Source organism: Zophobas morio, unplaced genomic scaffold, assembly GCF_036711695.1.
Source record: "Zophobas morio isolate AGI-343-1 ecotype UQ-CSIRO unplaced genomic scaffold, CSIRO_AGI_Zmor_V1 ptg000004l, whole genome shotgun sequence".
NCBI lineage: Eukaryota > Metazoa > Arthropoda > Insecta > Coleoptera > Tenebrionidae > Zophobas > Zophobas morio.
This window is the reverse complement of record NW_026972109.1, coordinates 2,808,558-2,835,138: the sequence shown is the minus strand read 5'-3', so window position 1 is coordinate 2,835,138 and position 26,581 is coordinate 2,808,558. Positions and strand designations below refer to the sequence as shown.

The following is a 26,581-nucleotide window of genomic DNA, read 5'->3' as shown; positions in this document are numbered from 1 at the left end:
AGGACTGTAACTGCAATTTCTAGTTTTAAAATCTAAAAAAGACCTCTACAAGGAAAGTGAAGAGAGGACAACAATGCAAATGTAATTCTAAAATGTAAACCATATTACTGTCATGTTCTTGATTAATAGCATTCAAGGAATCGCCTCTGTTGGTCCAGTGTTATCTCATGCTCATAAATTGGTTTTAAAACCGTAAATACATATAAAGATTAGTTGGAAAATACCAATACAAGGAATTTCACGAGTGAAGCCGGTATAAATAAGTGTGAAATTTCTTATTTGGACATAGTTAGAATATTCTCCAGCTGTAGAAGTACGACAAGATGAACCCACATACATGTCATCATTGTCACCATCATCCAGTGCCAGAAGGTAAGTAGCAAATCGCCAACGATGTCGGTAGCCCAAATGTCGTACTATTTATAGGTTACTACTGGCGAGATTACACCGGCGAAATACCTAACGATGCATTCCCGGGTGGACATGATTCAAACGGTCAACCCACCTATATTGGTCAAGCCTATTTACCAAATGGGGGCGTAGTACCGTCGAATATTTACCGTGGTCAAGCCGGTATGCACTTACCCTCTAATTGGAAAGCGAATTACTCTGATCTTGCCATGAAAGTACTTTGTACTTCAAGCCCCAGTTCTCTTTCTTGGGTAAACGCCACTGCTTCGGATATACATTTGGTTACAGCTGGAAAACAACTAGTCATTGGGGGTTACCATCCTGGTGCTAAGGGTACAAAAAAGCTGCTGAACGTTGGACGAGCGCTGCACCAAGGAGAATTAAGCGTGGGAAAATTGCTGGCATATGACGGAGGACCCGACAAATTGCACTTTATTGGTGGTGGCACAGAGATTTCTGTGGCTTCGTATCAAGCTTTAGTGCTGAATTCCCCAAGTGGATGTTGTTAGTTACTAGTACATTATTTTTTTCATATATATGTAACAGGTGTACAATAAAAATATATTTGGAGCAGGCTTTGAAGTTTTTATTTGCCATTTATGTATAACCTAAATGCAGTCGGGTTGACAGATAGGGTAAATGTGTACAAGAGTACGCACTTAGTGTAAAACTGTCAATAACTTTTTAATTTTTTTGGATAGACAGATTTTATGATATGGGTTCGTTATATACATGTTTAGAGATCAGATATATTTAATTGTACGTCTCAAGACGACTATATTTTAAGAGTAATTTCAATTTTTGTCAAGATGTGTAAATGCGCACTCTTAAACAGTTCATTGCACAAGAGTGCGCATTTGACCGCTTATGAGTGCGCATTACATTTTATAAAAAAATATTTGTTTCTAAGGTAAATAAATGGGAATAAGTGACTACAGACTACACATAAAACGGGAGACCTATTTCTTCGTACTCTAGGGGCCTTGAAAAGTCGAGAAAACGTAAAAATAGAGAGTCGGTCGACGGACTCGATTACAACACGCTCAGGAAGTAAAAATAAAAAAAAAATCACCATAACCACCACCACACAACTTGAGAAGCAGTACAAAGTAGTATAGTTAAATAATTCATTATCGTATGATATGTATCTCCAAGACTATTAGACTACGTATTGCAAGCAATGCGCACTCTTATACAATACCTCGCTGCGCACTCTTGTACATTTGTACATAACCTAATGTTTTCAAAGTTAAAAGCTTTTGATGGATAGAAAGTATAAAAGTGTTAGTGCATAACGAGACCTTAAAAGTTACAACTAATGAAAATTATTACTGTAAAATAAAAGAACTGGTACGTACCTTACAAAAAACTAAAACTATGAGCGGTAAAAATTACATCCACACAACGTGTGAACATAAAATCGTCAGTACGACCAAACTATAAATTCAGGTCACTTTTGCACCTTTATCTCAGGTTTAGCATTAAATTCTGAATGGTATAATTTCATCTTACCCAGATGGCACTAAAAAGCAGAAATCATGAGTGCGTACTCTTATACATATTCGCACTCTTGTACACATTTACCCTAACTGACATATGACTTGACAACATCATTTTTTGTCATTTCATCTTTTGCTTTCTTTACGTCTCACATCTACATATACGTGAATTATATCCAACTGATTTTGGTCAAAGAGTTCAATACTGTCAATGGTTTCTAAATACTCTACATCCAGATCACCATCTTGAAAAAAACGTTTTTCAGTGATGAAGTGAACTTTCATTTGAGTGCCCACAAAGCATTTAGTTTACGGTGACTTTCAGCAGAATGGTACCACGGCTCATACAACTACCTGCTCCAAATATATTTTTTATTGTATAGCCGTTATTCTTGTAATTTTTGTTGGTAATAGTATTCGAAGAATTTCTCGTCGGAGGATATATTTTATCGCCTGACTGCCCGAATTAGCTTAATGTTACTTTACGCTGATAAATTATTTTTAAAACGCGGCATCGGTAAATCGCAAATACAAAGATAAGCTGGAAAGCAACAATCAGAATGGAATTTCACAAGTAAAGTCGCTATAAATACGAGCAAAGTTTATTTTTTAACACAATAATTTCACAAGCTCTAGAAGTGCGGCAAGATGAGTCACCACTGTCATGATCACTGTCATCAACATCCTGATCACGATCATCATCCAGCAACAGAAGGTAAGTAACAAAAAACCTTCAACACACAAGACTCGTTTCGCCAACGACACTGGCAACTTTAAATATTATAAATACATCACGTCTCAAATGCGGAATTTTAGGTTATTACTGGCGAGATTATACTGGCGAAATACCTGAAGACGCATTCCCCGGCGGACTCGATATAAACCAAAAACCAACTTACATTGGTCAAGCAGATTTAAAAGGCGTTGGCGTGATCCCGACAAGTCTTTACCCTGGTCAACTTAGTATGAAATTAGCCTGCGATTGGAAAGCCAACTATTCCAACAACGGCATGAAGGTACGTAGTTGCACCAAAACAAAGCATAGTTCCAAAAGTGTGGTTGCAGATACTTTGTACTTCAGACCCGAATTCCCTTTCTTGGGTGAGCACCACTGCTGCGGATCTACCTTTGATCACAGCTGGCAAAAAATTAGTCATTGGAGGTTTCCAACATACTGACACGCTCAACGTTGGACGAGTGATGCACGGAGGAGAACTAGTGGCTGGAAAAGTGGCCGGGGGTATGCCAGGAAACACCGGGCTGTACTATGTTGGTAGTGAAAAGGAAAATTGTGTTGCTTCGTATCAAATTTTAATTCAGAATTAATTAATTTTTATTTTATTGTTATATATTAAACGTCTAAAAAGCATTACGTAATATAAATAATTTTATATATACAAATTTGGTGATTTTAATAAGTGTCTCTGTGAACACATTCCGCCATTTTGTTTAGTCACAAGAATTCCCGTTTTGTATGACTATAAATTTTTCCACAGTCGCATTTCATCGAAAACTCAAAAGATCAATTTTTCAATATTCCCCCTTCTAAAAATTTCGACGTTTTTTCTATCACTTTTGAAAATTACCACATCTTTTGGTAGATTTTACGTCTAGAAGTTATTTTCTGTTTTATTCTTAGCATCGCCCAAAGAAATATGGCAATTTTTGGGATTTACAAAAAAATTTGAATTTCAAATCAGACATTTGTAAAAACTTGTTGCGGGGCCAAAAACAGGATATATCTTTTGAATCACCACTTTGAAATCTATACACGTGAATTGCTTCTGGATTTTTAGACAACTTTTTTACAAGCTCAAAGTTTCACAACTCTTTATAAAATTTTGAGTTTCTTCCGAGCACCCTCAAACAATTCGAAAGGAGATTCATTTCGAACTGTTGGGGTTATTTTCGGCTTAATTTTTTGAAAATTCATACGACTTTTCCAAAATAGTCAAAATGAGAAATGGAAATTTTAGGATTTTTCAAGGTTTTTATTTTGAGACTTGTCGTCGCATTGATTTGGCATTATTTTCTCTAAATCTATATTCCAGATTTTTTTTTGTGTATTATGATTTTACCATTCTTTAAGTGACCATTTTATTTTATGTTGTATCATTTTATACATATTCATTGTTCCATAGTTCTGGATCTCACTGCATATCTAGTTCACAAATTCTTGAGTAAAACATTGCATACTTTATTTAGAAACAAATCTAACATCATGTAAGTATGCAGAATTCGTCAATTAGTCTTTAATTAGGTACACTGTATTACAGTTTATTTTTGACCTGAGGACGGGTTACCTTTTGGATGATATTCAAACAGCTGTAAAAACAACTTAATCTAATTGCGAAAAATGTGTAGTTAATAGCGTATGAATGTAAAATATGTTATTGGTAATAAATGTAACTGTAGAATTTTTTTGTGTTTCTTGTTTGTAGTTTATTGTTCTTTCTTTCCGTGTCTCCTCGGGAAAATTGCATACAAAAGTGTGCATATTTCGAAGAAATTTTGTACAAATATGTGCGCATCATATTTTGACAAATATTTCTGCAAATAAATCCTCTTTTTAGTTATCATAAGTTATCCGTGAACACATTCCACTATTTTCTGTAGTACCAAGAATCCCCTATAGTATTTTTCACATTCGAACTATTAGTGCAATTATCTAGCAGAAAGCACTGATAATTTATCGTATTTGCCACGTAAAAATATTAAATATTGGTTTTTCAAGGAGAACTACGCCTGGGAATATTGCTTGCGAATGACGTAAAAACGCCAAAATGGCACTTTGTTGGTGGTGGTACAAAAATGTCTGTGGCTTCGTATAAAGCTTTAGTACTGAATGTTGTTAGTTACAAGTAACATGATTTTTTTTGTTAAAATATATTACACCTGATATGTACAATAAAGAACGTATTTGGGCCAGACTTAGGAATTATTATTTTCGCTGATAAATTATTTTTAAAACGCGTCATCGGTAAATCACAAATACAAAGATAAGCTGGAAAGCAACAATCAGAATGGAATTTCACAACTAAAGTCGCTATAAATACGAGCAAATTTTATTTTTAACACAACATTTTCACAAACTCTAGCAGTGCGGCAAGATGAGTCACAACTGTCATGATCACTGTAATCAACATCATGATCACGATCATCATCCAGGAGCAAAAGGTAAGTAATAAAAATATATTATATTACATATATTAATTTATTATAAGTATACATACAACCTTAAACATACAAGACTCGTTTCGTTTAGGTTTAGTTTTAATTTTAGGTTATTACTGGCGAGATTATACCGGCGAAATACCTGAAGATGCATTCCCCGGTGGACTCGATATAAACCAAAAACCTACTTACATTGGTCAAGCATATTTAAAAGGCGTTGGCTTGATCCCGACAAGTCTTTACCCTGGTCAACCTAGTATGAAATTGGCCTGTGATTGGAAAGCCAATTATTCCAACATCGGCATGAAAGTACGTACTTGTACCAAAACAAAGCATAGTTTCAACAGTGTGGTTGCAGATACTTTGTAGTTCAAACCCCAATTCCCTTTCTTGGATGAACACCACTGCTGCGGATCTACCTCTGGCCACAATTGGCAAAAAATTAGTCATTGGAGGTTTCCAACATAATGACAAGCTCAACGTAGGACGAGTGATGCACGGGGGAGAAGTAGTGGCGGGAAAAGTGGCCGGGGGTATGCCAGGAAACACCGGACTGTACTATGTTGGTAGTGAGAAGGAAAATTGTGTTGCTTCGTATGAAATTTTAATTCAGAATTAATTAATTTGTATTTTATTGTTATATATTAAACCTCTAAAAATATTACATAGGGTAAAACAGGGACACATGACGCGGCGGGTTAGATGACGCACCGTTTAAATTTCGCGCCAGGTAACTTTAATATGTGAAACAATGCACTGCATATGATAGCGTGATTATTACTTCAACGGTGTTCACGTTAAATCAGCAATATTACAAGTGGTAAGTACTACATTAATTAATTTGTACTTTGTGCGCAGTCTGAAGTTTCACAGCATGTTTAATTCCACAACGATTTTGACACAAATATAACTGCTGAGTAAAATTCAAACTAGTCGATGAAAATAGGTTAGTTTCTAGTGTCTTTGTGAGTTAATTCAATGCAACTTTCTTTGCTGGTGCATTACTATGAACGTGCGTCGTCTATCCCATACATTTGGTAGAGACGCCGCACGCTGTTTGGGGATACATGACGCATATCAATTTAAAACTATAAATCAATTATAATCCTGTTTCATTTAATGTTTAGATCAAAATGCCTACAATGTACGGTCCCCGGAAAAGCAGTAGGGGCCAATGGTCAGAAGAACAGCTAAGAGCTGCTGTGGAAGCTGTTCGAAATCAAAACTGGTCAATTAGACAAGCCGCTAAAGACCATAATATTCCTGAAAAAACACTACGCACTCGGCTGAAAACCGGAAATTTGAAAAAAGGATCTTTGGGAGGTGCGTCCTTCTTGGGAGAAGAGGCAGAGAAGAAACTGGTAGCCCATATTCGAACTTTGCAATCAGCGGGATTTGCACCATCTAGAAAAACCCTTCGTCAACTTGCTTATAATTTGGCAAAGTCGATGGGACTACAAGGTCGTTTTAACAATACCAAAAAAATTGCCGGAAATGATTGGCTGAAATTATTTATGCGAAGAAATCCTACTCTAAGTATCCGACAATCAGAAGGCGTCTCCTTAGCTCGAGCTGAAGGTATGAACAAAGAAGAAGTGCAACAATACTTTCAGTTACTTACAAAGACACTCACTGATCATGACTTACTTAGTAAACCTTTATCCATATTTAATATGGATGAGACTGGATTACACCTCAATAATGAACCTGGAAAAGTAGTTGCAATTAAAGGTAGTAAAGTTGTTCAAAGTATTAAATCAACCGAAAGGGGAGAAACCATAACGCTAGTAGCATGTTGCAATGCGGAGGGTAATTTTTTACCACCTTATTGCATCTTCAAAGGAGTCAATAAGCAACTTGCCTGGGAAGAAGCCATGCCACCAGGGTCTGTAATAAAAATGCGAAGAGAATCCGCTTACATCAACGAAGAATTGTTTATGGATTGGCTTACAAATCATTTTATACCTCGAAAACCCCCAGGAAAATGTATTCTAATTTTAGATGGACATGGTTCGCACATGAATTCGTATGAAATGCTGGAGACAGCAGTTGAAAATGATGTAATTCTTTTGTGTTTACCTAGCCACACAACTCATTACCTTCAACCCCTAGACCGGTCCTTTTTTAAATCACTGAAGGCTTTTTTTAAAAATCAATGCGACGAATTTGTCAGAGCAAATCCACAAACAAAAATTCACCGTCGTCATTTTGGAATGCTCCTTAGCAGCGCTTGGGCTAATGCCGCTACGAGTAAAAATGGAACTTCAGGATTTGCTGCTACAGGAATATTTCCGTTGAAGCCTTCTGTTATTCCCGAATACGCGTTTTTAGTTGCTGATCCTACTCAGCGTGTACCTTCCGAAGATAATGAAAGATTGAGTGAGGCTCAAGTTTGCCCCGAAGAACCTGTTGTGACCAATCTTGCAGTTCCTGGAACGTCAAGCAGTTCTGATTGGACGCCTACAAAAATTTTGTGTGAAATTTCTCCTGTTCCAACCATTTCTGTTCCCACTAAACGTCCAAGAAGAAAACAGTCTGCCCAGAACTTGACGGAATTATCTTACATGGAAGAAAGAAAAGAAAAACGCCTGAAAAAAGAGGAATCTGTCAAAAAGAAAAAAGAAAAGCAACAGAAAATGAGTCAAAGTTCTAAAACTGTTAAAACAGTGAAAAAACGAATATTTTGTCAAGAAAGTTCTTCAGATGAGGCAGATGATTTTATTGTTAATGATACCACAGATGACGAAGACCTGGATGAAAATGAGTGTGTCGAATGTCTTGACAGATACGAAACGACGTCTTCGAATTCTGATTGGATACGTTGCAACAGATGTATGAGATGGCTGCATGAAACATGCAGCAATTACGAAAATACATGCATGAGATGTGGCTGCATGGAACAAAAGAAACAAAAATAGAATTCCTTTCACCTATCTAGAGACTATACCAAATATTTACAAATAAAAAATGTTATGTTGTTACAAGGCATCTCTCCCATAGCTGCTGCGTCAACTAACCCATATGGTGCGGGAGAGATGGCAAAAAACACTTTCTTTGTTTTTATTTTATTAAAGAAATATTTTATATTTTTTTACTTAATCGACATGTTATTCATAAAATATAAGCTTTTCTCTATAGCCAGACATAATTTTTAATCTGTTCCAGTACTAAATGCGAATGTTACAAATTATTTTCAAAACGTGCGTCATGTATCCCGGTTTTACCCTATTACTTAATATAAATCTATATAAATAAAAATGAATCGCCGAAATGTATGTACGCGCATAACTTCAGAATGACTGCACCAAATTGGATGATTCTTTTTTTTTATGTGTTCCTTATTGTCAGGACAAGGTTTGTATATAAGAAAGTTTGCAAAAAATGAGACAGCTAAAAAATCAAAAAATTCTAAAAATTTTGTATGGGAATTTCCAAAATTTAAACATTGTCGAATAAACGAATCATATGGAATCGGATAAATTAAAACTGAAGTCGTGCTTACCTTGTTTTCGTTCGTGTTCACAGCACTAACACAACATATTTTCCGTAATATGTATTAATAATAAACTAGAAATTCGCTAAAACGCTCCACTTTTACGCCAAAATGAAGCGACCGTCTTGCGGCCATCAAACAGAAATTAATACTGAACACAAAGGACCGCAAAACGTGACCTTTATACAGGTAGCTCACGTGACATTGACGTTATCGTACGTCACGATGAGACTGCAAAAATTATTTTTCATATTTTACCCGGGAAAATGCACATTTTCGGGGATAATTTAACATTGTTTAAACAAATTGATTTGCTTTTAATAATTTCGGCCTTGTAGGACAACGAGTTTCGGTTTAATTATTATATATATTTATGCTTATTATCATATTTAAACATTATAAGTGATATTAATTATGTTTAAAATTCATTAATTTATATCGTGAAAATGTATAGTTTTGATCAACCGACTTCAACCGTTTCGAAAATTTTCCCAAAATTTAAACATTGTCGAGTGAATAAATCAGGGAATACATAAATTAAAACTGAAGTCGTACTTACCCTGTTATCGGTTCTTTTCGGAAAAATATCCATTTTCGTTCGTGTTCACAGTACTAATACAACACATTTTCTCTAATATTTATTAATAATAAATTAGAAATTCGTGAAAATAGTCCTAGTTTTAAGCCAAAACGGACTCTGATGTTGCTGCCACCAAACCGAAATCAAAACTAAACACAGAGGACGGAAAAATAGACCTTTTATCAGGTAGCTCACGTGACAGTGATGTCATCGTACGTCACGATGAATTGCAAAAATTATTTTTCATATTTTAGCTCAGAAATTGTACATTTTCGGGGTTAACTTAACAATGTTTAAACAAACTAATTTGTTTTTGCTAACCTCGTGTTTTTAGGAAAATAGTTTTCGGTTTAATTATCACATATTAATAGTTATCATATTTAAACATTATGAATTATAGTAATTATGTCATTTCTGCAACTCTTGAGTTATTCTCTAAAATAAATTGACTGATCCATACATTTTTTTGAGTCACTGTAAAAGCAAATCTAAAAAATATGAATGCAATGATAAATTACGAAAATATACTGATGATATTTTGCACATTTTAGATAGGATTTATTCGGCAAAATCTTGAGATGACGTCATGAAGTTTTTGGGCTTGATAAACAGATCTATTTATTTGATTAAAAACGTACCATGTCAAACAGTAACTTCAAAACGTCTGCAATATTTCAAAATTCAGTTTTGCAATTCTTGATTCAATCAATAAAATAAACTGACTCAGTGATTAATTTTTTCGAGACACTCCCTATAAGCAAAACTAAAGAATATGAATGGAATGAAAAATCACAAGTATAGTCTCATCCTACTTTGGATATTTTAAAAAGGATTCATTTGGCAAAATTTTGGGCTGACGTCATCAATTTTTTGGAGGAAGTAAATATTATTTTGAATAAAAATTTATTTTGCTTATCATACAGGCTGACTGCGAAATAAGTGCAAATATTTTAACCACGGCATCCCCCACCCTAGTAGAGCCGAAATATAGAAAAAAGAAATTAAAAATCGAATGGGGCAAAACCCCCATGAACCACCCTCGATACGAAGGCACTGAGCCACCTTGTAAACAGAGTTGGAAAAACGTTCGAATAAAAACGACCTAAACACTTTCAGTTTCAATTAAAAGTAAAACCGACTTTTTGCTGCTTATCATTCGTTCATTCATTTACTCATTCATCGTTAAAGGTCAGTGTGAAAGTTTTTTGGTAATTTTGATTCTGACGGATGTTTGGTCCTTGTCACAACGATTTTACGTTGTTTATTGGAACAGAAATAAGAGCAACTTAGAATGCTACTACCTTTTTACAAGAAATGTTGAAAATGTTGTCCTTGACTAGCAATACAGGCGTCAGAGCGTCGCAAGAGGTTTGTTGATAGGTAAAAAAACACCGGAGTAGCGGGTGTCACTTTCACTTGTTGAAGCTCTTCGATAATTTCTGGACACTGTTGATTTCCACAAACGAACTGTTTCATCCAACTGATACACATTTATCGAAAACCGTCTCTTGAAATCGTACTTGTTGACGACTACGTGGAGTTCCATCGGACAAAAAGTGAGTTACACAACGTGAACAATCAGTGGACTCCAAACCGTGCACTTTGTCAACATGGTATGGATGTGGCCGTATTCTTTTAATGTAGGATGCACTACAAGCTGTGAAAATCCAACTTCTTCTTTCTGTCCTATCACGGCCACGATCGTGAGTTTGAGGTTGAAGGTACCATGATCTCGGAGATGCTGTACCACTGATGCACCCATTACCATATCGACACAATCTGCATGGGAAAACTGCACCATAAACCGATTTCACCGACCGCTCGATGCTAACTGGCCCTTTTCGTGTTTTTCACGTTGCGATTAAAAAAGTGCCTGATAAAGTAACTTTTTTGGTTCTTTAACCGACTCGCTCTGTTCCATTCATTGTAGTAATTATGTAGGTCACAAAACAGTCCAGCGGCGCGTACAACAATTTACATTGAATTTCAAATAATTTTTTCTAGACACTGCTACTACTTAGGACCGTGAATTTTACCCAGTGACATAATCATATTGTGAGCTATTCCCCATTTTTTTTTTTGCATGTATTTCGCAGTCACCTTGTATGTTTAAAACATCTGCAAGATTTCAAATCATTCGGTTTTGCATATTCAAAATTAAATTGTAGGTGAAACGAAGTTCACGGGGTCAGCTAGTAATTTTATATAAACAAATTTGTTGATTTAATAAGTGCCTCTGTGAACACATTGCGCCATTTTGTTTTGTGCCAAGAATTCGAACTATTGGGAAACAATTCGTTTGCATATTAGCATAGTTTAATTATGTGGAGGTGGAGACTGTATAGAAAAAAAAGTAAGAGATGACATCAATGGCAAAAGTACTTTTAAATAAATTGATTTTAAAATGTATCATTGGGAAAAAAGGAAAAAACAGATGTAACAATACGTCCATATAAATTTTTTCTTTTGTGTTGGTGTCCATGTAAAAATTTTGTTCGTTTTAATTTAACTGAAGGCCGTTCCATCAAAAATAATATGTTACTATTTTTCGTACATTTGAAACCAATTTTTTTTATCCAGTTGGTTAACAATCTAGGACCAACGTTAAAATCGGGAATCTTTTCCATTACTCGATCGTGCAACAACTTAATAGTATACAATGTATTCTTTAGAAATACCCATTTTATAGATAATCTCCAGGATTCACTTTTATCTTTATGTGACCAATTCTAGAAGAGATATTTTTCTTGTATTCAAAGTCACTTAAACCTGGACTTTTTGTAGCCTGTAGACAAATCTTTCCGAAATTTTCAACAATTCTGCGGCCAGTTTTGTCTTCCTTTTTTTTTCCTAAATTCCAAAACAATCTTGGTTTCTAACAACATAGCCTAACACATTTAAAATTATTTGTTTTGCTTGGTCGTTAAATCGCTTCATTTTTGATTGGGACAAAGGACAGATTTCAAAATTTGACATAAAACTCTACGACTAACTCAAAATTTGTTGATTTTTGTCTCACACAAAGGGCATATATAGATGGAGAAAAACTTTGACTTGGGTTAATTCCACGACTTTAGTAGTTCATTCTTTTTCTTTTTAATCTAAATCACACGTATCTTATCTTCCCCGTATTTATTTTGATGCAATATTTTTATTTTACTGCTACATTTCCACAGATAATTCCAGACAGCGTGTTTCCCGAGATATTTTTGATGTTTCGTAATTAACTACTTCAGAAATTATTCACTAGGGTCTTGTCAATTCCCAAAAAATGGTTTCTAGTAACCGTTCATGATGTCTTTAGACAGAAGTCAGCAACGAATTTTTTTTATGTTGGATAATAGATAAAACGGTTTGTCTGACAGTGTGCGAGACTGACGTTCACTTGAGGCTGATTTGTCACATTTATTGTTATATTTTGCCTTTTTTTCTTAATATATGTATAGTATTCTTTGAACAACACGATACTCAAATAGTATATTAAAGAACGAGTTTCATAAGGCAAATATTGAGGCACGAATCCAAGTTTATAGAACGAGCGGCGAAGCCGCGAGTTATATAAAGGATGAGTGCCTCAATGGCCTTATGAACGAGTTATTTATACTATTTTTTCTACCGCACACGTTTTTTCCCAAAATTTAATTGAAATTTGCAATTTTTTTTAAACTGGGGACTTTTGTCGTGGTTGGTGATGGGTTGGTCTGACACTAACCACGAAATATTCGAGGTTCGAATTTTCACAACAACAATTGTAATTCGAATCAATTCGAGTTTTTGTAATTTAAAATTGGTTAAAATGTCTTGCGAAGAAGCTACGCGTCCGGAAACGTGGGAAATTTTAAGTTTAGATTTGCCACTGACATTCATCTGACATTTCTCGTCATTGCTACCAATCTTACCGATCTAAATTACACCAGATCTATTAAAGAACGCCTTTCTGCTATTAACGAACTGCTGTGACGTCATTTGCGTGCGTTAATAGCTCTATTAGAAAACCAAAAAACGTGGGCGGTAGAAAAAAATGTTTTTAATTTCTTATAAAGAAATAAGAATTTTGCAGTTAAGCTCCGCTCTTTTGATTCACAGCGAATACAAAAAATCATTAGAATCGAGATAGGGCGGGTGGGCGGGCTTACATTTTGCCTTTTGTTTTAATACGTGCAGACTTCTTTTCACAACATAAAACTACAAACATGTTAAAATGGAAAATTTGTTTAAGGAAATATCTATATTGCAACTAGCTGACCCGGCCACGCGTTGCTGTGGCTAAAGTTTTTGTTATATTACATTATAGTAAACAATCTAAGAGGAACAATAAGAGAACATCAGTCACGGAGTCCACTATGCTTTTTCACACAGATGGTATTTGTAAAAAAATATGGTGATCTCCTTATTTGACTTTCTACTACTATAACCCTTTAGTACAATGAAATTATTTACGAACAAAGACGAAAATGTTGATGTTGGTATACAAATTCACTGGATTGAGATTTGAAGGGGAAGTACGTTGAACACAATTAATTAAAATGTTCTTACACTTGATATTAAGCAGAAATCAATAGGTACAAAATAAAAATTTATCAGATTTATTATTTCCATTTAATTTTATAACAAATATAAGTATATTACAGTATAATACAGTAAATAACATGTGACGCTTAAACTCATGAATGAGGTAGGCAAGGCAGACAGTCTTAAAGTTTTAAACATTAATATCTATTTTTTTGAATTATAAATACTTTCAATTTCAATTTAATTTAACACCAATCGGTGCACAATGTTTTTGGTTAACCTGTCTTTAGCTAACACAAATAGATTCGACGGTTTCCCAACACGTGAACACGCAACATATAGTTGCCCATGAGAAAAACATGGATTTTCCAAATCTAAACCACAAATGGACATTGTTTGACCTTGAGATTTATTTATAGACATGGCGAAAGCTAAACGAATTGGAAACTGTAGCCTTTTGAAGGGTATGGTAGAATCTGATGGTATCATCGGAATACGTGGCAGCAGGACCACTTTTCCTTTAAACTTCCCAGCCAAAATGGTTGCTTCAAGAATGTTTCCGGTGATCTTTTTGATGACCAAACGCGTACCGTTACATAATTGAGGTGGATTCAAATTACGGAGGAGAATAATAGGGGAACCAATCTTTAATCGAAGATTATGTGGTGGCATTCCAGGGATATCTAATGAATTTAAAAATTCAATCGGAAAATTTACACTTTCATTTTCATCAACAACAGTATCGATCGATTTAAAAGACATCAGATCACCTGGTAACAACTGTTGTATCTGGAAGTTAATTTCGTCAACATCAACGTTTTTGGCTGCCAAAATCGCCCGTTGACTAAGCCATTCATGATTCAAATAATTATTCTGTATATCCGGGAAAATACTCTGAATCAATTCATTTTTATCCTGAACAACAGTGCAAAAATTGTCTGGTAGTTTAATGCATTGCGTATTTGGTTGCAGTTCTATTTTACCGTTCCCAATATCTAGTAGTTGTTCGGAAAATATTTGTGCTGATGGATCATTTTGCAATTGTACTCGCATATTTATGGTCAATCGAAGTGTTTCAACACTTCGCCATAAGAATGATTGTTTCAAACATGCATTAATCTCATCCGCGAAAGTAGAGCGAGGTATAACCGGTAAGGTCTGCCGGAAGTCACCAGACAAAAGTAAGATAGCACCACCGAAAAGTTTATTATTGCTGTTTAAATCTTGCATAGTTCTGTTTAATGCTTCAAGTGAATATTTGTGTGCCATTGTGCACTCATCCCAAATTATTATAGAACTCTTCCGCAACACTGCAGCTATTCCACTATTCTTTTTGATGTTACACATTGCATCTGGTTTATTATGAACGTCCAATGGCAGCTTGAATGTTGAATGTGCTGTTCGCCCACCATCCAGTAAAGTAGCCGCAATGCCTGACGATGCTACTGCTAATGCGATTTTTTGTTGCGACCGTATTTTGGCAAGAATCAACGATATTAAAAATGTCTTACCGGTTCCACCGGGTGCATCCAAGAAAAAAAAACCGCCTTGTTCAGCAGCAACAGCCAGCATAATCCGATCATAAATAATTTTTTGTTCTGCTGTCAGTAATGGTTCACTGTTCATGATAATTGTTGCTAAACTTCCATGGTCATATTGATTTTCTCGTTGTAAATCGGTATTGACTAAGTCGGTGGCTGGACGATTAGGTGATGGCATAGCATAATGATTAAGTGGTAAATTTGAAATAAGAACACATAAATCCTCGATCAAGACCAATGCTTCATTGTACATCTCTGGTGTATAATCTATGTTTTGGCATTGATTTGTTTGTCTAATTCGGTGCAAGATGTCTTCTGTCATACAATTTTTATATTTTTCCCACAAAGTTTGTGCTTGCGAGGGATAACACGTCGTCAAAATAATTGCAAACAACTGACGAATGTTATTCGGTGTTGATGTCAACGCAGCATCAGCAAGCGTTAAGTCCCAATGGTTATCGTCTTCTAGCAATTGCAGTTCACGACATGCATCCTGGTATGTATTGAATACTCGACCATTAACTGTTCGTAAAAATTCAAAAGACGTTGGTCCGGGAACATTCACCAATAACAAACGTAAATAGAAGCACTCACGTTGCTTTGGATGTACCGTGTAAAGTCTCCCCAATGTCTTAGCTTTGAATATGCCTGTAATGGAAGGATGTGGTTTTCCTTGTTTCCGTGGCTCCCATTTTTTACTGGATTTGTTCCATGTGAAATAACGTGGAACATCACCAAACACCAATGTCTTCGCGAATTGGCCAAAAACATCAGGTTTTTGACACAATGTAAAAAATTCAGTTAGAGTCGTTTTCGGAGCTTCGAACGCTCTTTGGAGAACATTTTCTTCAGTGAAGTATACACGTTGACCGTTTTCAAGATGTATTGCCAGATGTTGGACAGCAGGATCTCTTTCGTGGATGGGAAAGCTGAGAATATGCCAAATAGCTTCATTGCTGCTAATGTACCTGCCCATTTGGTATCGTGCTATTTCGTCATTTTTATTTATGTTTTGTACTTCAAATATGGCCAAATCACTGCCTTTGTTTACATATTTACAAATATACTTAATTGATTTAACAGAACTGCAAAGCTCAACATTGATATGAGCTTTGTAAGTTTTTGAAAGTAGTGGTGAGTATGGTACCACCCACTGATTATCAAACTCAACTTGATTTGGAAAGTTCGGCAGTCGCATTGTAAATGTGTGGCCACCATTCTCAGTACTTCTGCGGCGATACATTGGATAACCATCAATATCCGTGATCGTGTCATTCGTATGCGGCTTTGGGAATTTTTTTTTACATTTTCCATTTTCCATGCACGGTGACGTCATGTTGAAAGCACCGCATGGCCCATGGATCATGTGTTTGGTTACAATATCAAATAATTCTTGATCAATTAATGGGTCTGGAATTTCGGCTGAAATTATTTGATCGATTTCTTCAGGACGGATTCTATCTTTAAGCCAAACCAAAATGTGGGCATGAGGCAAACCTCGCTTTTGCCACCCTATCGTATACAGCCAACAACGTGTGATACCAAAAATTGAATATTTAACAATAAAATCAATTAAGGATTTCAATTTTTGTTTAAACACACGTGCAGTTAAATCATGACGATGAATGGCTTGTTGTCCTGGCAATAGTAAAGTTTGTATCTCTTCCCAATTCGGATTACATGTGAATGTTATAAATAAATCCGGTCGGCCGTAATGACGTACGTAAGTCATCGCATCTTGTATGTATTCCTGCATGTTCCGTGGACTGCCGATGTAGCTTGAAGGTAAAATGAAAGCATTACCGATGTCATTGGGATTTAAATTTCCATCGATGTTTCCAGCAACAGCATCTCGTAAGTGAATATATTCTTCCGATCGTAGTTTTGCCTGGTTGAATCGAAGGAATCGCAAGCGTTCGCTTTCGACCTTAGCATACATATCAACAATGTATTGATGGAACAGCTGACGATATCGAAGGATATAATTGTCTTGATGTTGCCTAACCATTATTCGGTGTGCGTAGTAGTTCATTGAGCTAACTTTATTATTTCTGTAATCACCTAAAAAAATAAAAAATAAAATGCAATACGAAATTAAAATCTATACATTCAGTAAGAAAGTAAATAGATAATTGTCAAATTTACCGGTATTTGGATCATACTGTTTGATATTAAGGTGATATTCATCTTGTCCTTGCCAAAATATCAATGGATATTGTAGTGCGTCATATGAACGGTGTAGATCCGAAATCGTACTGACAGTGTTGTCTCGCCGTGTAATTTTTATAGATCTCTTGTCAACTGGATCACCAACCATGATAACAGCAACCTCATCAACAGTTGGAGCGTTGAATCTACCAGCATGTTCACCTAATGGTACTTTGTCGGCTTTTATGACGATTTGATAATTGTCATTTTGCAGTCGTGGCGAAACTCTTTTGATCAATTGAATTAGTTGATTGTGATCTTCTAAAAAATTTTCCAATAATATCACAATTGCTCTTTCCTCTGCTTGTTCAATAAAATTATACAGGCACCGAGTCGTCACGCGCTCTTCACAATCGCCCATAAAATAAATTTGAAGAAATTTCGGATTGTTATCAGGCATTGGCATCAGTGATCCGATTTTATGGTAGACCTGGCCTTGAATTTTGAATGTAGTTTCAAAATTACGTCCATCGGATGCACGATCGCAAATTTTAGTTGCCCCAAATGACGTCATTTGGAAGCAAGAATTAAATTTGCGTATCTTACGCAAAAATAATTTGGAATCATCTGAATTGCCAGTAAGAAGGGATAATAAAGGCTCCGGCGGAGCGGGTAGAGGTGACAGCACAACTTTTCCTGATGCGCAGCACATGCCGGCTGCTTCATTCCGAAATTTCAATGCCTGACAATATTGACATACTTTATCCATTCCACCGATAGCAATTTTTGAATGCGCTGAGTAGTTAATATCTGGTGCATATTCAAAGGCAAGCCGAACGAATGATGCACGTGTTAATGAGCGGCTGATCCGTTGCCTTTGTCGATCTAGTACTCGTACTGTAGCTATGTTTCGTTCTCGTGCCGCTCTTGTTCTCGTAATATTCTGTTGCCGACGTTCGTCACGCTGTTCTTGAGATTCTTGTGCACGACTTTCTGCAATCCTGATTCTTTCAGCTGCATTTCTTGTTTCGATTTGTTCTGGTAATTGCTGAGCTCTTTCAACACGTTTGCGTCGTGCCCCTTTGCTGCTCGCGTTGTTGAGGTTAGATTTTTTCGGTGGCATTTGACTGACAATAATAATTTAATCGTTTAAATATTAGAAACCCAGTCGAAAGGTATCGACATCTGTTAGAATCATTTGGAGTTAACAGATAATTGTGACTGTCAAATAATAGCAGACAAATAATTAGCAATAAATCAAAATTGCGACTATAATTTGAGATTTAAACTATCCTATAACTCAAGTTGGATCGAACTGCACATGGTGTGCGAATTTTATTATAATCGGTTAAGTGGTTTAGCAGTCCATTGAGGACCAACATTGTGACACGAGATTTATATATATTAAGATTAGGCTACGCCCCATATTTGTAAAATCCATATTTCCTTCCAGAAAAGTGCTATTTTAACCATGTTTTAAGTTTCTTGTTGCGAAAAGATGGCTATATTATTAAGAAAAAAAAAGGGAAAAATATAAGCCCCGCCCACCCGCCCTATCCCAATTCTGATGATTTTTTTATTCGGCGTGAGCGAAGGGGCCGGAGTTTAATTGCAAAATCCTTATTTTTTCCATATGTAAAATAAAAAACATGTTTTTGAGTATTGTGTTGTTCAGAGAATACTATGAATATTAAGAAAAAAACAAGCCAAAAATTAAGCCCCACCCAAATCCTTCCTAAGCTTAATTGTGAATTTTTCATTCGTTGTCAAACCGAGGGGCGGGGCCAAATTGCAAAACTGATACTTTCCTACAAAAACTTACCATTTTAAACATGTTTTACCTGTCTTGTTGTGAAAAGAAGACTACAGATATTAAGAAAAAAGGGCAAAATGCAAGTCCCTACAGTTATAATACCTAATCTGTTTTTGAGACGATATTAACATATATTTCTGAAAATAAATCCTCTTTTTACTTATCATAAGTGATCCGTGAACTCATTCCACCATTTTATTTCGTAACAAGAATCCCCTATAATTTTTTTCACATTCGAACTATTAGCACAATTATCTAATTACATAGTACTCATAAGTTATAGTGTTTGCAAGGTAAAAATATTAAATATTGGTTTTACAAGGTGTACTTAGTTTATTTTATGTGGATATGGGTGGATCTCATCATTTAAAACTGGACTATTTACAACTGCCATTTCTAGTTTTAAAATCTCAAAAAGACCTGAACAAACAAAGTGACAACAATGCAAATGTAATTCTAAAATATAAAGTATATTGCTGTCATGTTTTTGATTAATAATATTCAAAGAATCGTCGGCAGGCTTCTTTTGTCACCTTTGTTAGTTCAGTGTTACCTCATGGTCATAAATTGGTTTTAAAACATGTCATCCGTTAAAATACATATAAAGATGAGTTGGATAATAGCAATAAAAGGAATTTCACAAGTGAAGCCGGTATAAATAAGTGTGAAATTTCTCGTTTGAACCCAGTATTTTTACCAGCTCTAGAAGTACGCCAAGATGAATCCTCACAAATGTGATCATCACCACCACCATCCATCAGTACCAGAAGGTAAGTAATAAAATCAGTTTTGAAAATACCAGGAAATTGTCTTTAAATTTTTGAATTTATTTGTGTACGACATGTCCAAATATATAAAAAATTTTAGGTTGCTACTGGCGAGATTATACAGGTGAAATACCTAAGGATGCATTCCCGGGTGGACATGATTCAAACGGTCAAACCACCTATATTGGTCAAGCCTATTTAGCAGATGCGGGCGTTGTACCGGCAAATCTTTTCCGTGGTCAATCCGGGATGTACTTAGCCTGTAATAACAAAGCGAACTATTCTGATCTTGCCATGAAAGTATGCAGTTTTACCAAAATAAAATACAGTTTAAGCAGTGTGGTTGCAGATACTTTGTACTTCAAGGCCTGATTCTCTTGCTTGGGTAAACACCACTGCTGCAGATCTACATTTGGTTACAGCTGGGAAGGAACTAGTCATTGGGGGTTACCATCCTCGTGGTAACGCCAAGTTGCTGCTCAACATCGGACGAGTGAAGCACGGAGGAGAACTAATCGTTGGGAAAGTGCATGAGTGGAAAGGAAACTTTTCACTAAACTTCGTTGGCGATGACACGGAACTTTCTGCTAAATCGTATCAAGCTTTAGTAGTGAATTCCCCAAATGAATGTTGTCAGTTACAACATACGTACTAGTACATTATTTTTAAATTAATATATATCTTCTCCAAATATATTTTGTGTTTTTCCCGAGATATTTGATTATTACTTTAATACAGGACGTTGGTTAAATTAAATAAATATAAATGAAAGCTAGTTCAATTGTCGTTGTTGTTTCTTATCATCAGTGAGCGGATTTCTAGGTTTAATGCTTTTTGTGAAAAATGTAAGCACTTCAAAACTTTTTTATATCTGTAACTATGATACAATTTGGAGTCATTTGGCATTTTTTTTATGCTTAATTGCTTTTTTTTCAATTTTATGCATATTAAAACTTATATGCTTATTTAATGCTTTTTTCGACGAATATGAGTTTTAATGCATATTTTGTTCAAATGCCGGCCTGTCGGGATGACAAATACTTGTTAGTTAGGCGTAGCGTACCGTATGCATTTTACCTGGACTTGACCATTGAAGTACACTTACTCAAGACCCTTGCTGTGAATAGGTTCCGGTCGTTTGGGTAATAAAATTTTATTATAGGATTGGAAAAATACTCCATAGATTTTATGACTTTAAATCCTTACTTCCGTTGATAATGAATTAAAGCTTTTAACCAGATGTTCTTTTTCGGCATTTTGCGGCAAGACCGTTGAAGATTTTCTAGGAAAAAGGATTATTGTAACCAACTACCTACCTTAAAATTTTTCTAATGGAAACTTTTAAATGAACCGTTTATTTCACAACCATCAGTCTATCGCATCTGTCGTAGTACAGTGTTATACGTGGTTCTCCCTTGTTACATGTTGAGTTCTTTTTGGTAATATTACTAATATTTTAAAAGAATACCGAAAGTAAAATCGACGGCGGATGAGTGGATAAGGGATTTTCGAGAATTAAAATTAGAAAACAACAAAATATTCTGCAGAGCTTGTGTGAAAACCGTAAGCCCACTAATTTTTTTTTTTTTTATCTATTTTCCTTTGTTAATCCTGTATATGTACGTTGTTTTAGATTCAAAGTGATAAAAAATATAACGTGACGCAACATGTCAGAACGACTCTTCATGTAAAAAGGAAGAAAATGTTTGAAGTTTCTAAAATTAAACAGCAGACCATACATGAATCTGTTGCATCTACTTCCACAAAAGATGAGCAGTTTCAGTTTAATTTCGATTTATGTAAAATGATGATCCAGTCCAATATACCTTTAAAAAAATTGGAGAAAGGCCCTCTTCAAGAATTCCTTGAAAAACACTGCAATCGACATATTCCGGTTGAAAGTACTCTCCGAAACAATTATGTAGGCCCAGTGTTTCAGCAAGTTTACAACGAAATTAAACATCGCATTGGAGATAATTATTTATAATTCGCTGTCGATGAAACAACCAATAGTTGTGGAAGATACGTGGCAAGTTTAATTGTTGGAATCTTAAATGAAAATTTCCCTAGTCGAGGGGTATGTAGTAAGTTTGAAAATGTTAGATAAAACAAATGGCAATACGATTACCAGATTTGTAAATGACAGTCTTACGTCACTATTTTTGCCAAATGCCGTGCCGGCGAATAAAATTTTATTGATGATCTCGGATGCAGCTCGTTATATGTTGAAAGCAGGGAATAATCTAAAAATATTGTACCCCAATTTAATTCACTCTACTTGCATTACCCACGGTTTAAATAGAGTGGCTGAAGGAATACGTTTGCAGTTTCCTACTGTTAATAAATTAGTGGCAAATGGTAAAAAGATTTTTGTTAAAGCCCCACTAAGAGTGCAACATTTTAAGGAAAAATTTCCAAACATACCATTGCCCCCAGAGCCGATTATAACGAGGTGGGGAACATGGTTACAGGCTACATTTTATTATGACAAATATATCAAAGAATTTGAGGAAGTAGTTACGGAGTTTAGCGAAGATTCTTCTCATCGATTAAAGATTGCATAAATATTTTGGAAAACAAAGATTTGCGACAAGATCTAGCTTTTCTAAGAAGTAATTATCAATTCGTATGTGAGGTAATAGAAAAGTTAGAAAAATCCAACATGTTCTTGGTAGATGCCATAAACTTAGTGAAAGAATTTGAACAACAAGCAAACGCAGTAAGGGGTGATATTGGTACTAGAGTATCTCAAAAACTTGACGAAGTGTTAAATAAAAATGCAGGTTTCGGTGTTCTTTCCGACGTTGCTCGTGTTTTACAAGGCCAGAAGGTGGAAAATTTGGAGTTAGATCCAACATTAGTTGCAAAATTCAAATTTGCGCCAACAACGAGTGTGGATGTTGAATGCACATTCTCCAATTTTAAACACATTTTAAATGATCGGCGAAAAAATTTTACAGTGGACAACTTGGAACATATTACAATCATAAATTGTTTTAAAGAAAACTGAAATACGTGTTGCAAATATAAAGTCTAGGATTATTGTAATAATATTTTATCCAAAGTTCTAAGAAGTGTTCTTTGATTTGTAATATGATTATGTTTTAATGCTTTTTTGCTTAAAATAAAACTTTTTTAATGAAAGTGTTATGCTTATTTAATGCTTTTTTCTTAAAATAAAACTTTTTTATTGAAAATGTTGTGTTTATTTAAGCTGTTATTCTTAATTTTTTTGTGCTTATAAATCCGTTCTCTACTTATCATAGTGCCTCTATGAAGACATTCTGCCATGTTGCTTCATGACAGGAATCCCGTTCTTGTATGATTACAAAGTGTGTCACATTCAAACCATTAGTAATCACTTTTTTGCATATTAGCATAATTATGGAATCACAAAGTGTATAGTTGCAACTTAACGTATTTACATTGTGAAAATATTAAATACTGGTTTTATGACGTGTATGTTTTTTGTTAAAAGTTTTTAAAGGATCTCTCGTTGGGCGATTTCCTGTATCACCTAACTAGCCTATATTAGTTCAATGTTACTTAACGGCGATACATTGGTTTTTAAACCTGTCATGGGTAAAACATACACATAAAGATTAGTTGGGATTAGCAATAAACGGAATTTCACAAGTAAAGCCGCTAGAAGATCCAAATTTAATATTAGAACACAGTGTTTTTAGAAGTCCACCAGGATGAATACACACAAATGTCATCACTGTCATGATCACGATCGTCATCCAGTAGCAAAAGGTAAGTAACATATACATAAAGTCTTAAACACACAAGACTCGTTTTGCCAACGACACTGGCAACTTTGTTGTTATGTGGCAATTTTAGGTTATTACTGGCGAGATTATACCGGCGAAATACCTGAAGACGCATTCCCCGGTGGACTCGATATAAACCAAAAACCGACTTACATTGGTCAAGCATATTTAAAAGGCGTTGGCTTGATCCCGATAAGTCTTTATCCTGGTCAAGCTGGTATGAAATTAGCTTGTAATTGGAAAGCCAGAATTAATTAATTAAATAATTTTATATATACAAATTTGCTGATTTTAATAAATGCCTCTGTGAACACATTCCGCCATTTTGTGTCGTGCTAAAAATTCGAACTATCAGGAAACATTTCGTTTGCATATTAACATAGGTTAATTATGTGGACGTGGAGTATCTATAAAAAAAAAACTAAGAGATAACATCAATAGCAAAAGTGCGTTTACATAAATTGATTTTAAAATGTGTCATTGGGAAAAAACAAATATAGGTACAGATAAGTCGGAAAGAAGGATTATTTGAAATTTGATAAGTGAAGCGGTTATAAATGAGAGCAAAATTTATCATCTGAGCACAGTATTTTTTACCAGCTATAGAATCACGACAAAATGAATCCACACAAATGTGATCATCACCATCATGATCCAGCACCAGCAGGTAAGTAATAAAAAAATTAATTTTAAAAACACTAACAAACCTTCTTTTAACTAATGTAAATATTAACGAGATCAATATAGATTGTGAAACTCTAACACAATTGTTAGCAACCTTGTGCCCCGAATATCTACTTATAAGATTTTTAGGTTATTATTGGCGGGATTATAGCGGCGAAGTACCTAAAGACGCATATCCGGCTGGACATGATTTAAACAACAAACCCACCTACATCGGTCAAGCATATTTATCAGGGGTTGGTATTATACCGACAACTGTTTACCCCGGTCAAACCGGTATGAACTTACCCTGTAACTGGAAAGCCAATTACTCTACCATCGGCATGAAAGTAGGTAATTTTGCCAAAATAAAATTAAGTTTCAGTGGTGTGTTTGCAGATACTTTGTACTTCAAACCCGAATTCTCTTTCTTGGGAAAACGCCAATGCTTCGGATCTACATCTGACCACAATTGGCAAACAATTAGTCGTTGGAGGTTATGAAATTGAAAAAATGCTCAACGTTGGACGAGTGATGCATCAAGGGGAATTAATCGCGGGAAAAGTGCTTGTGTATAACATAGGAAGCGCCCAACTTCACTATATTGGTGGTGGCACAGAAGTTGCTGTTAGTTCATATCAAGTTTTAACACAAAGTTCTCCAAATAAATGTTGTTAGTTCATACATTAGTATTCGTACATTTTTTTTATTAATTTGAAATTAATCACCAAGGTCTTGTCAACCCCAAAACAGTTCTTGTAATGAATAATACATGAGGAGTTCTACAAATTGTATATCTCGAAACAGGCTAATAACTCAAGATTATACCTATACACATATGTATATTATCCGTTCACGATTTTTATTTAGTAGTGTTGGCCATGAAAATCTAGTGAGTTTGTTGGTATTCGATGCACAGGAATAAAAATTCCCTGAACTTTTTTCGTTAGGTTATGTTTTATTAAATTAAAGGTTAAAAAATGTGCCAGAAATTAAAACATTGTTGCCGATACTTTCAGTTTTCAGTAGCAATGACCAAGTTAACGGTATCCATTTCTTAGAAAGCATAAAACTTTACGCTATTTAAAACAGTTATTCGGCTTTTTGTAAGTGTTTATTTCATATGTAAGGAACAAACACTAAAATTTCACTTAAACATTGTTTTTATATGAATGGGGGTTCTACATACGACTATTGCCGCATGCCACATTTAGCATCTCGTCTTTAATTCTCAATCATCAGTTCGTTTTGCTCGCCCACTCTTCTTAGAAATGGAAATTTCGACCTTGTGAACAGCCTATTTCCATATCTTCCAACTTCTTTTTTCACTTTTTTAAGATTACTAAAAGGGTTGGTAAACGACAACAACCTTGTTCTAGTGCTTTGATGGGTTTAGCTCTTCTGAAATATTTTTCCGGCCTTAAATTGAATGATTTAAGTATATAGCTATTACTAATGCTTTAATACATTGTAAATATGATAACTTGCAAGTGTCTAGTGATTAACTGATTAGATAAGTAAGTTAAGAATAATAATAGTCGAAACTGGTCGAAAAAGATCAACATTTTTAAACGGGGAACAATTAAAAAGACATCATTTGAAAAGTTGTTTAAAAACCGGCAAAAAATCTGGGATATATAGATGCGAAAAATTTGGCGTATTGATGGTCCCGGACTAACATTACAGGTGAAGGTTGAAAGTCCCGGAGTAATCGTCAAATTTTTTTAAAAGGATTTATTTAGCATTGTTCCGGAAAAACACGGTTTTCGCCGGAATCATAGATCTAGTAGAAAAATTTTGAAATATCCTAGATAAGAGTTTTCGAAGAGTTGAAGCCCAAAATACCGTGAAAAATTCAAACTTAATACTTAAAAGAATCGTTTTACATACATTTTCTTGTAGATTTCGGGCCGCAGAAGTCATATCCGCTATCATTTCTTCGATAACTCCAATGGTTTTTCCAGAATCGTCCTTTGAAATATTCAAAAATATTTGTCGTAATTTTTGAAGATTCTCGTGAGTAGAGTTCCTTGGCACAATATGTAGTTTTTAAGAGTATAGACACGACTGACAGCGTTGTCAAGTTAGAAAGAAACACAGATATGGTATTCCTTTGCTCGCCTTGAGAAGAATATATTATCCGTTCACGTTCTTTATATAGTAGGGTTGGCCATGAAAATCTAGTGAGTTTGTTGGCATTCGATGCA

General features: G+C 35.1%; 6 protein-coding genes across 6 annotated transcripts; 5 read left to right on the top strand and 1 right to left on the bottom strand.

Annotated features, from left to right (window-relative positions):
* The first annotated feature begins 295 nt into the window (after window positions 1-295).
* LOC135134123 (uncharacterized) lies at window positions 296-986 on the top strand. The gene is made up of 2 exons (XM_064062742.1): window positions 296-372; window positions 427-986. Exons 1-2 carry the CDS (start codon window positions 324-326, stop codon window positions 918-920), a joined length of 543 nt encoding a protein of 180 aa, XP_063918812.1. The 5' UTR covers window positions 296-323; the 3' UTR covers window positions 921-986.
* A 1,506-nt stretch (window positions 987-2,492) lies between these two features.
* LOC135134117 (uncharacterized) lies at window positions 2,493-3,286 on the top strand. Its single transcript, XM_064062730.1, has 3 exons — window positions 2,493-2,625; window positions 2,727-2,926; window positions 2,976-3,286. The coding sequence occupies exons 1-3, from the start codon at window positions 2,559-2,561 to the stop codon at window positions 3,234-3,236; spliced, it is 528 nt and encodes a 175-aa protein (XP_063918800.1). The 5' UTR covers window positions 2,493-2,558; the 3' UTR covers window positions 3,237-3,286.
* A 1,680-nt stretch (window positions 3,287-4,966) lies between these two features.
* LOC135137303 (uncharacterized) lies at window positions 4,967-8,221 on the top strand. The gene is made up of 4 exons (XM_064066926.1): window positions 4,967-5,087; window positions 5,194-5,393; window positions 5,443-5,904; window positions 6,212-8,221. The coding sequence occupies exon 4, from the start codon at window positions 6,218-6,220 to the stop codon at window positions 8,000-8,002; it is 1,785 nt and encodes a 594-aa protein (XP_063922996.1). The 5' UTR covers window positions 4,967-5,087; window positions 5,194-5,393; window positions 5,443-5,904; window positions 6,212-6,217; the 3' UTR covers window positions 8,003-8,221.
* A 5,688-nt stretch (window positions 8,222-13,909) lies between these two features.
* LOC135133605 (uncharacterized) lies at window positions 13,910-18,481 on the bottom strand. Its single transcript, XM_064062061.1, has 3 exons — window positions 17,356-18,481; window positions 16,813-17,271; window positions 13,910-16,671 (listed from the first exon to the last, which is right to left on the bottom strand). Exons 1-3 carry the CDS (start codon window positions 18,479-18,481, stop codon window positions 13,910-13,912), a joined length of 4,347 nt encoding a protein of 1,448 aa, XP_063918131.1.
* A 1,361-nt stretch (window positions 18,482-19,842) lies between these two features.
* LOC135134108 (uncharacterized) lies at window positions 19,843-20,652 on the top strand. Its single transcript, XM_064062717.1, has 3 exons — window positions 19,843-19,941; window positions 20,039-20,238; window positions 20,288-20,652. The coding sequence occupies exons 1-3, from the start codon at window positions 19,890-19,892 to the stop codon at window positions 20,591-20,593; spliced, it is 558 nt and encodes a 185-aa protein (XP_063918787.1). The 5' UTR covers window positions 19,843-19,889; the 3' UTR covers window positions 20,594-20,652.
* Window positions 20,653-24,269: 3,617 nt separating this feature from the next.
* LOC135134097 (uncharacterized) lies at window positions 24,270-25,058 on the top strand. The gene is made up of 3 exons (XM_064062707.1): window positions 24,270-24,378; window positions 24,525-24,724; window positions 24,774-25,058. The coding sequence occupies exons 1-3, from the start codon at window positions 24,330-24,332 to the stop codon at window positions 25,050-25,052; spliced, it is 528 nt and encodes a 175-aa protein (XP_063918777.1). The 5' UTR covers window positions 24,270-24,329; the 3' UTR covers window positions 25,053-25,058.
* The last annotated feature ends 1,523 nt before the right edge of the window (window positions 25,059-26,581 follow it).

Coding starts and splice junctions, on each gene's coding strand:
- LOC135134123 (XM_064062742.1), top strand. CDS start 324: ATGAACCCACATACATGTCATCATTGTCACCATCATCCAGTGCCAGAA. Junction 373..426: donor CCATCATCCAGTGCCAGAAG/GTAAGTAGCAAA, acceptor TACTATTTATAG/GTTACTACTGGCGAGATTAC.
- LOC135134117 (XM_064062730.1), top strand. CDS start 2,559: ATGAGTCACCACTGTCATGATCACTGTCATCAACATCCTGATCACGAT. Junction 2,626..2,726: donor TCATCATCCAGCAACAGAAG/GTAAGTAACAAA, acceptor GCGGAATTTTAG/GTTATTACTGGCGAGATTAT. Junction 2,927..2,975: donor ATTCCAACAACGGCATGAAG/GTACGTAGTTGC, acceptor GTGTGGTTGCAG/ATACTTTGTACTTCAGACCC.
- LOC135137303 (XM_064066926.1), top strand. CDS start 6,218: ATGCCTACAATGTACGGTCCCCGGAAAAGCAGTAGGGGCCAATGGTCA.
- LOC135133605 (XM_064062061.1), bottom strand. CDS start 18,481: ATGCCACCGAAAAAATCTAACCTCAACAACGCGAGCAGCAAAGGGGCA. Junction 17,272..17,355: donor ACAGTATGATCCAAATACCG/GTAAATTTGACA, acceptor TTATTTTTTTAG/GTGATTACAGAAATAATAAA. Junction 16,672..16,812: donor TCGTCATGATTTAACTGCAC/GTGTGTTTAAAC, acceptor TTTGGCTTAAAG/ATAGAATCCGTCCTGAAGAA.
- LOC135134108 (XM_064062717.1), top strand. CDS start 19,890: ATGAATCCTCACAAATGTGATCATCACCACCACCATCCATCAGTACCA. Junction 19,942..20,038: donor CCATCCATCAGTACCAGAAG/GTAAGTAATAAA, acceptor AAAAAATTTTAG/GTTGCTACTGGCGAGATTAT. Junction 20,239..20,287: donor ATTCTGATCTTGCCATGAAA/GTATGCAGTTTT, acceptor GTGTGGTTGCAG/ATACTTTGTACTTCAAGGCC.
- LOC135134097 (XM_064062707.1), top strand. CDS start 24,330: ATGAATCCACACAAATGTGATCATCACCATCATGATCCAGCACCAGCA. Junction 24,379..24,524: donor TCATGATCCAGCACCAGCAG/GTAAGTAATAAA, acceptor TAAGATTTTTAG/GTTATTATTGGCGGGATTAT. Junction 24,725..24,773: donor ACTCTACCATCGGCATGAAA/GTAGGTAATTTT, acceptor GTGTGTTTGCAG/ATACTTTGTACTTCAAACCC.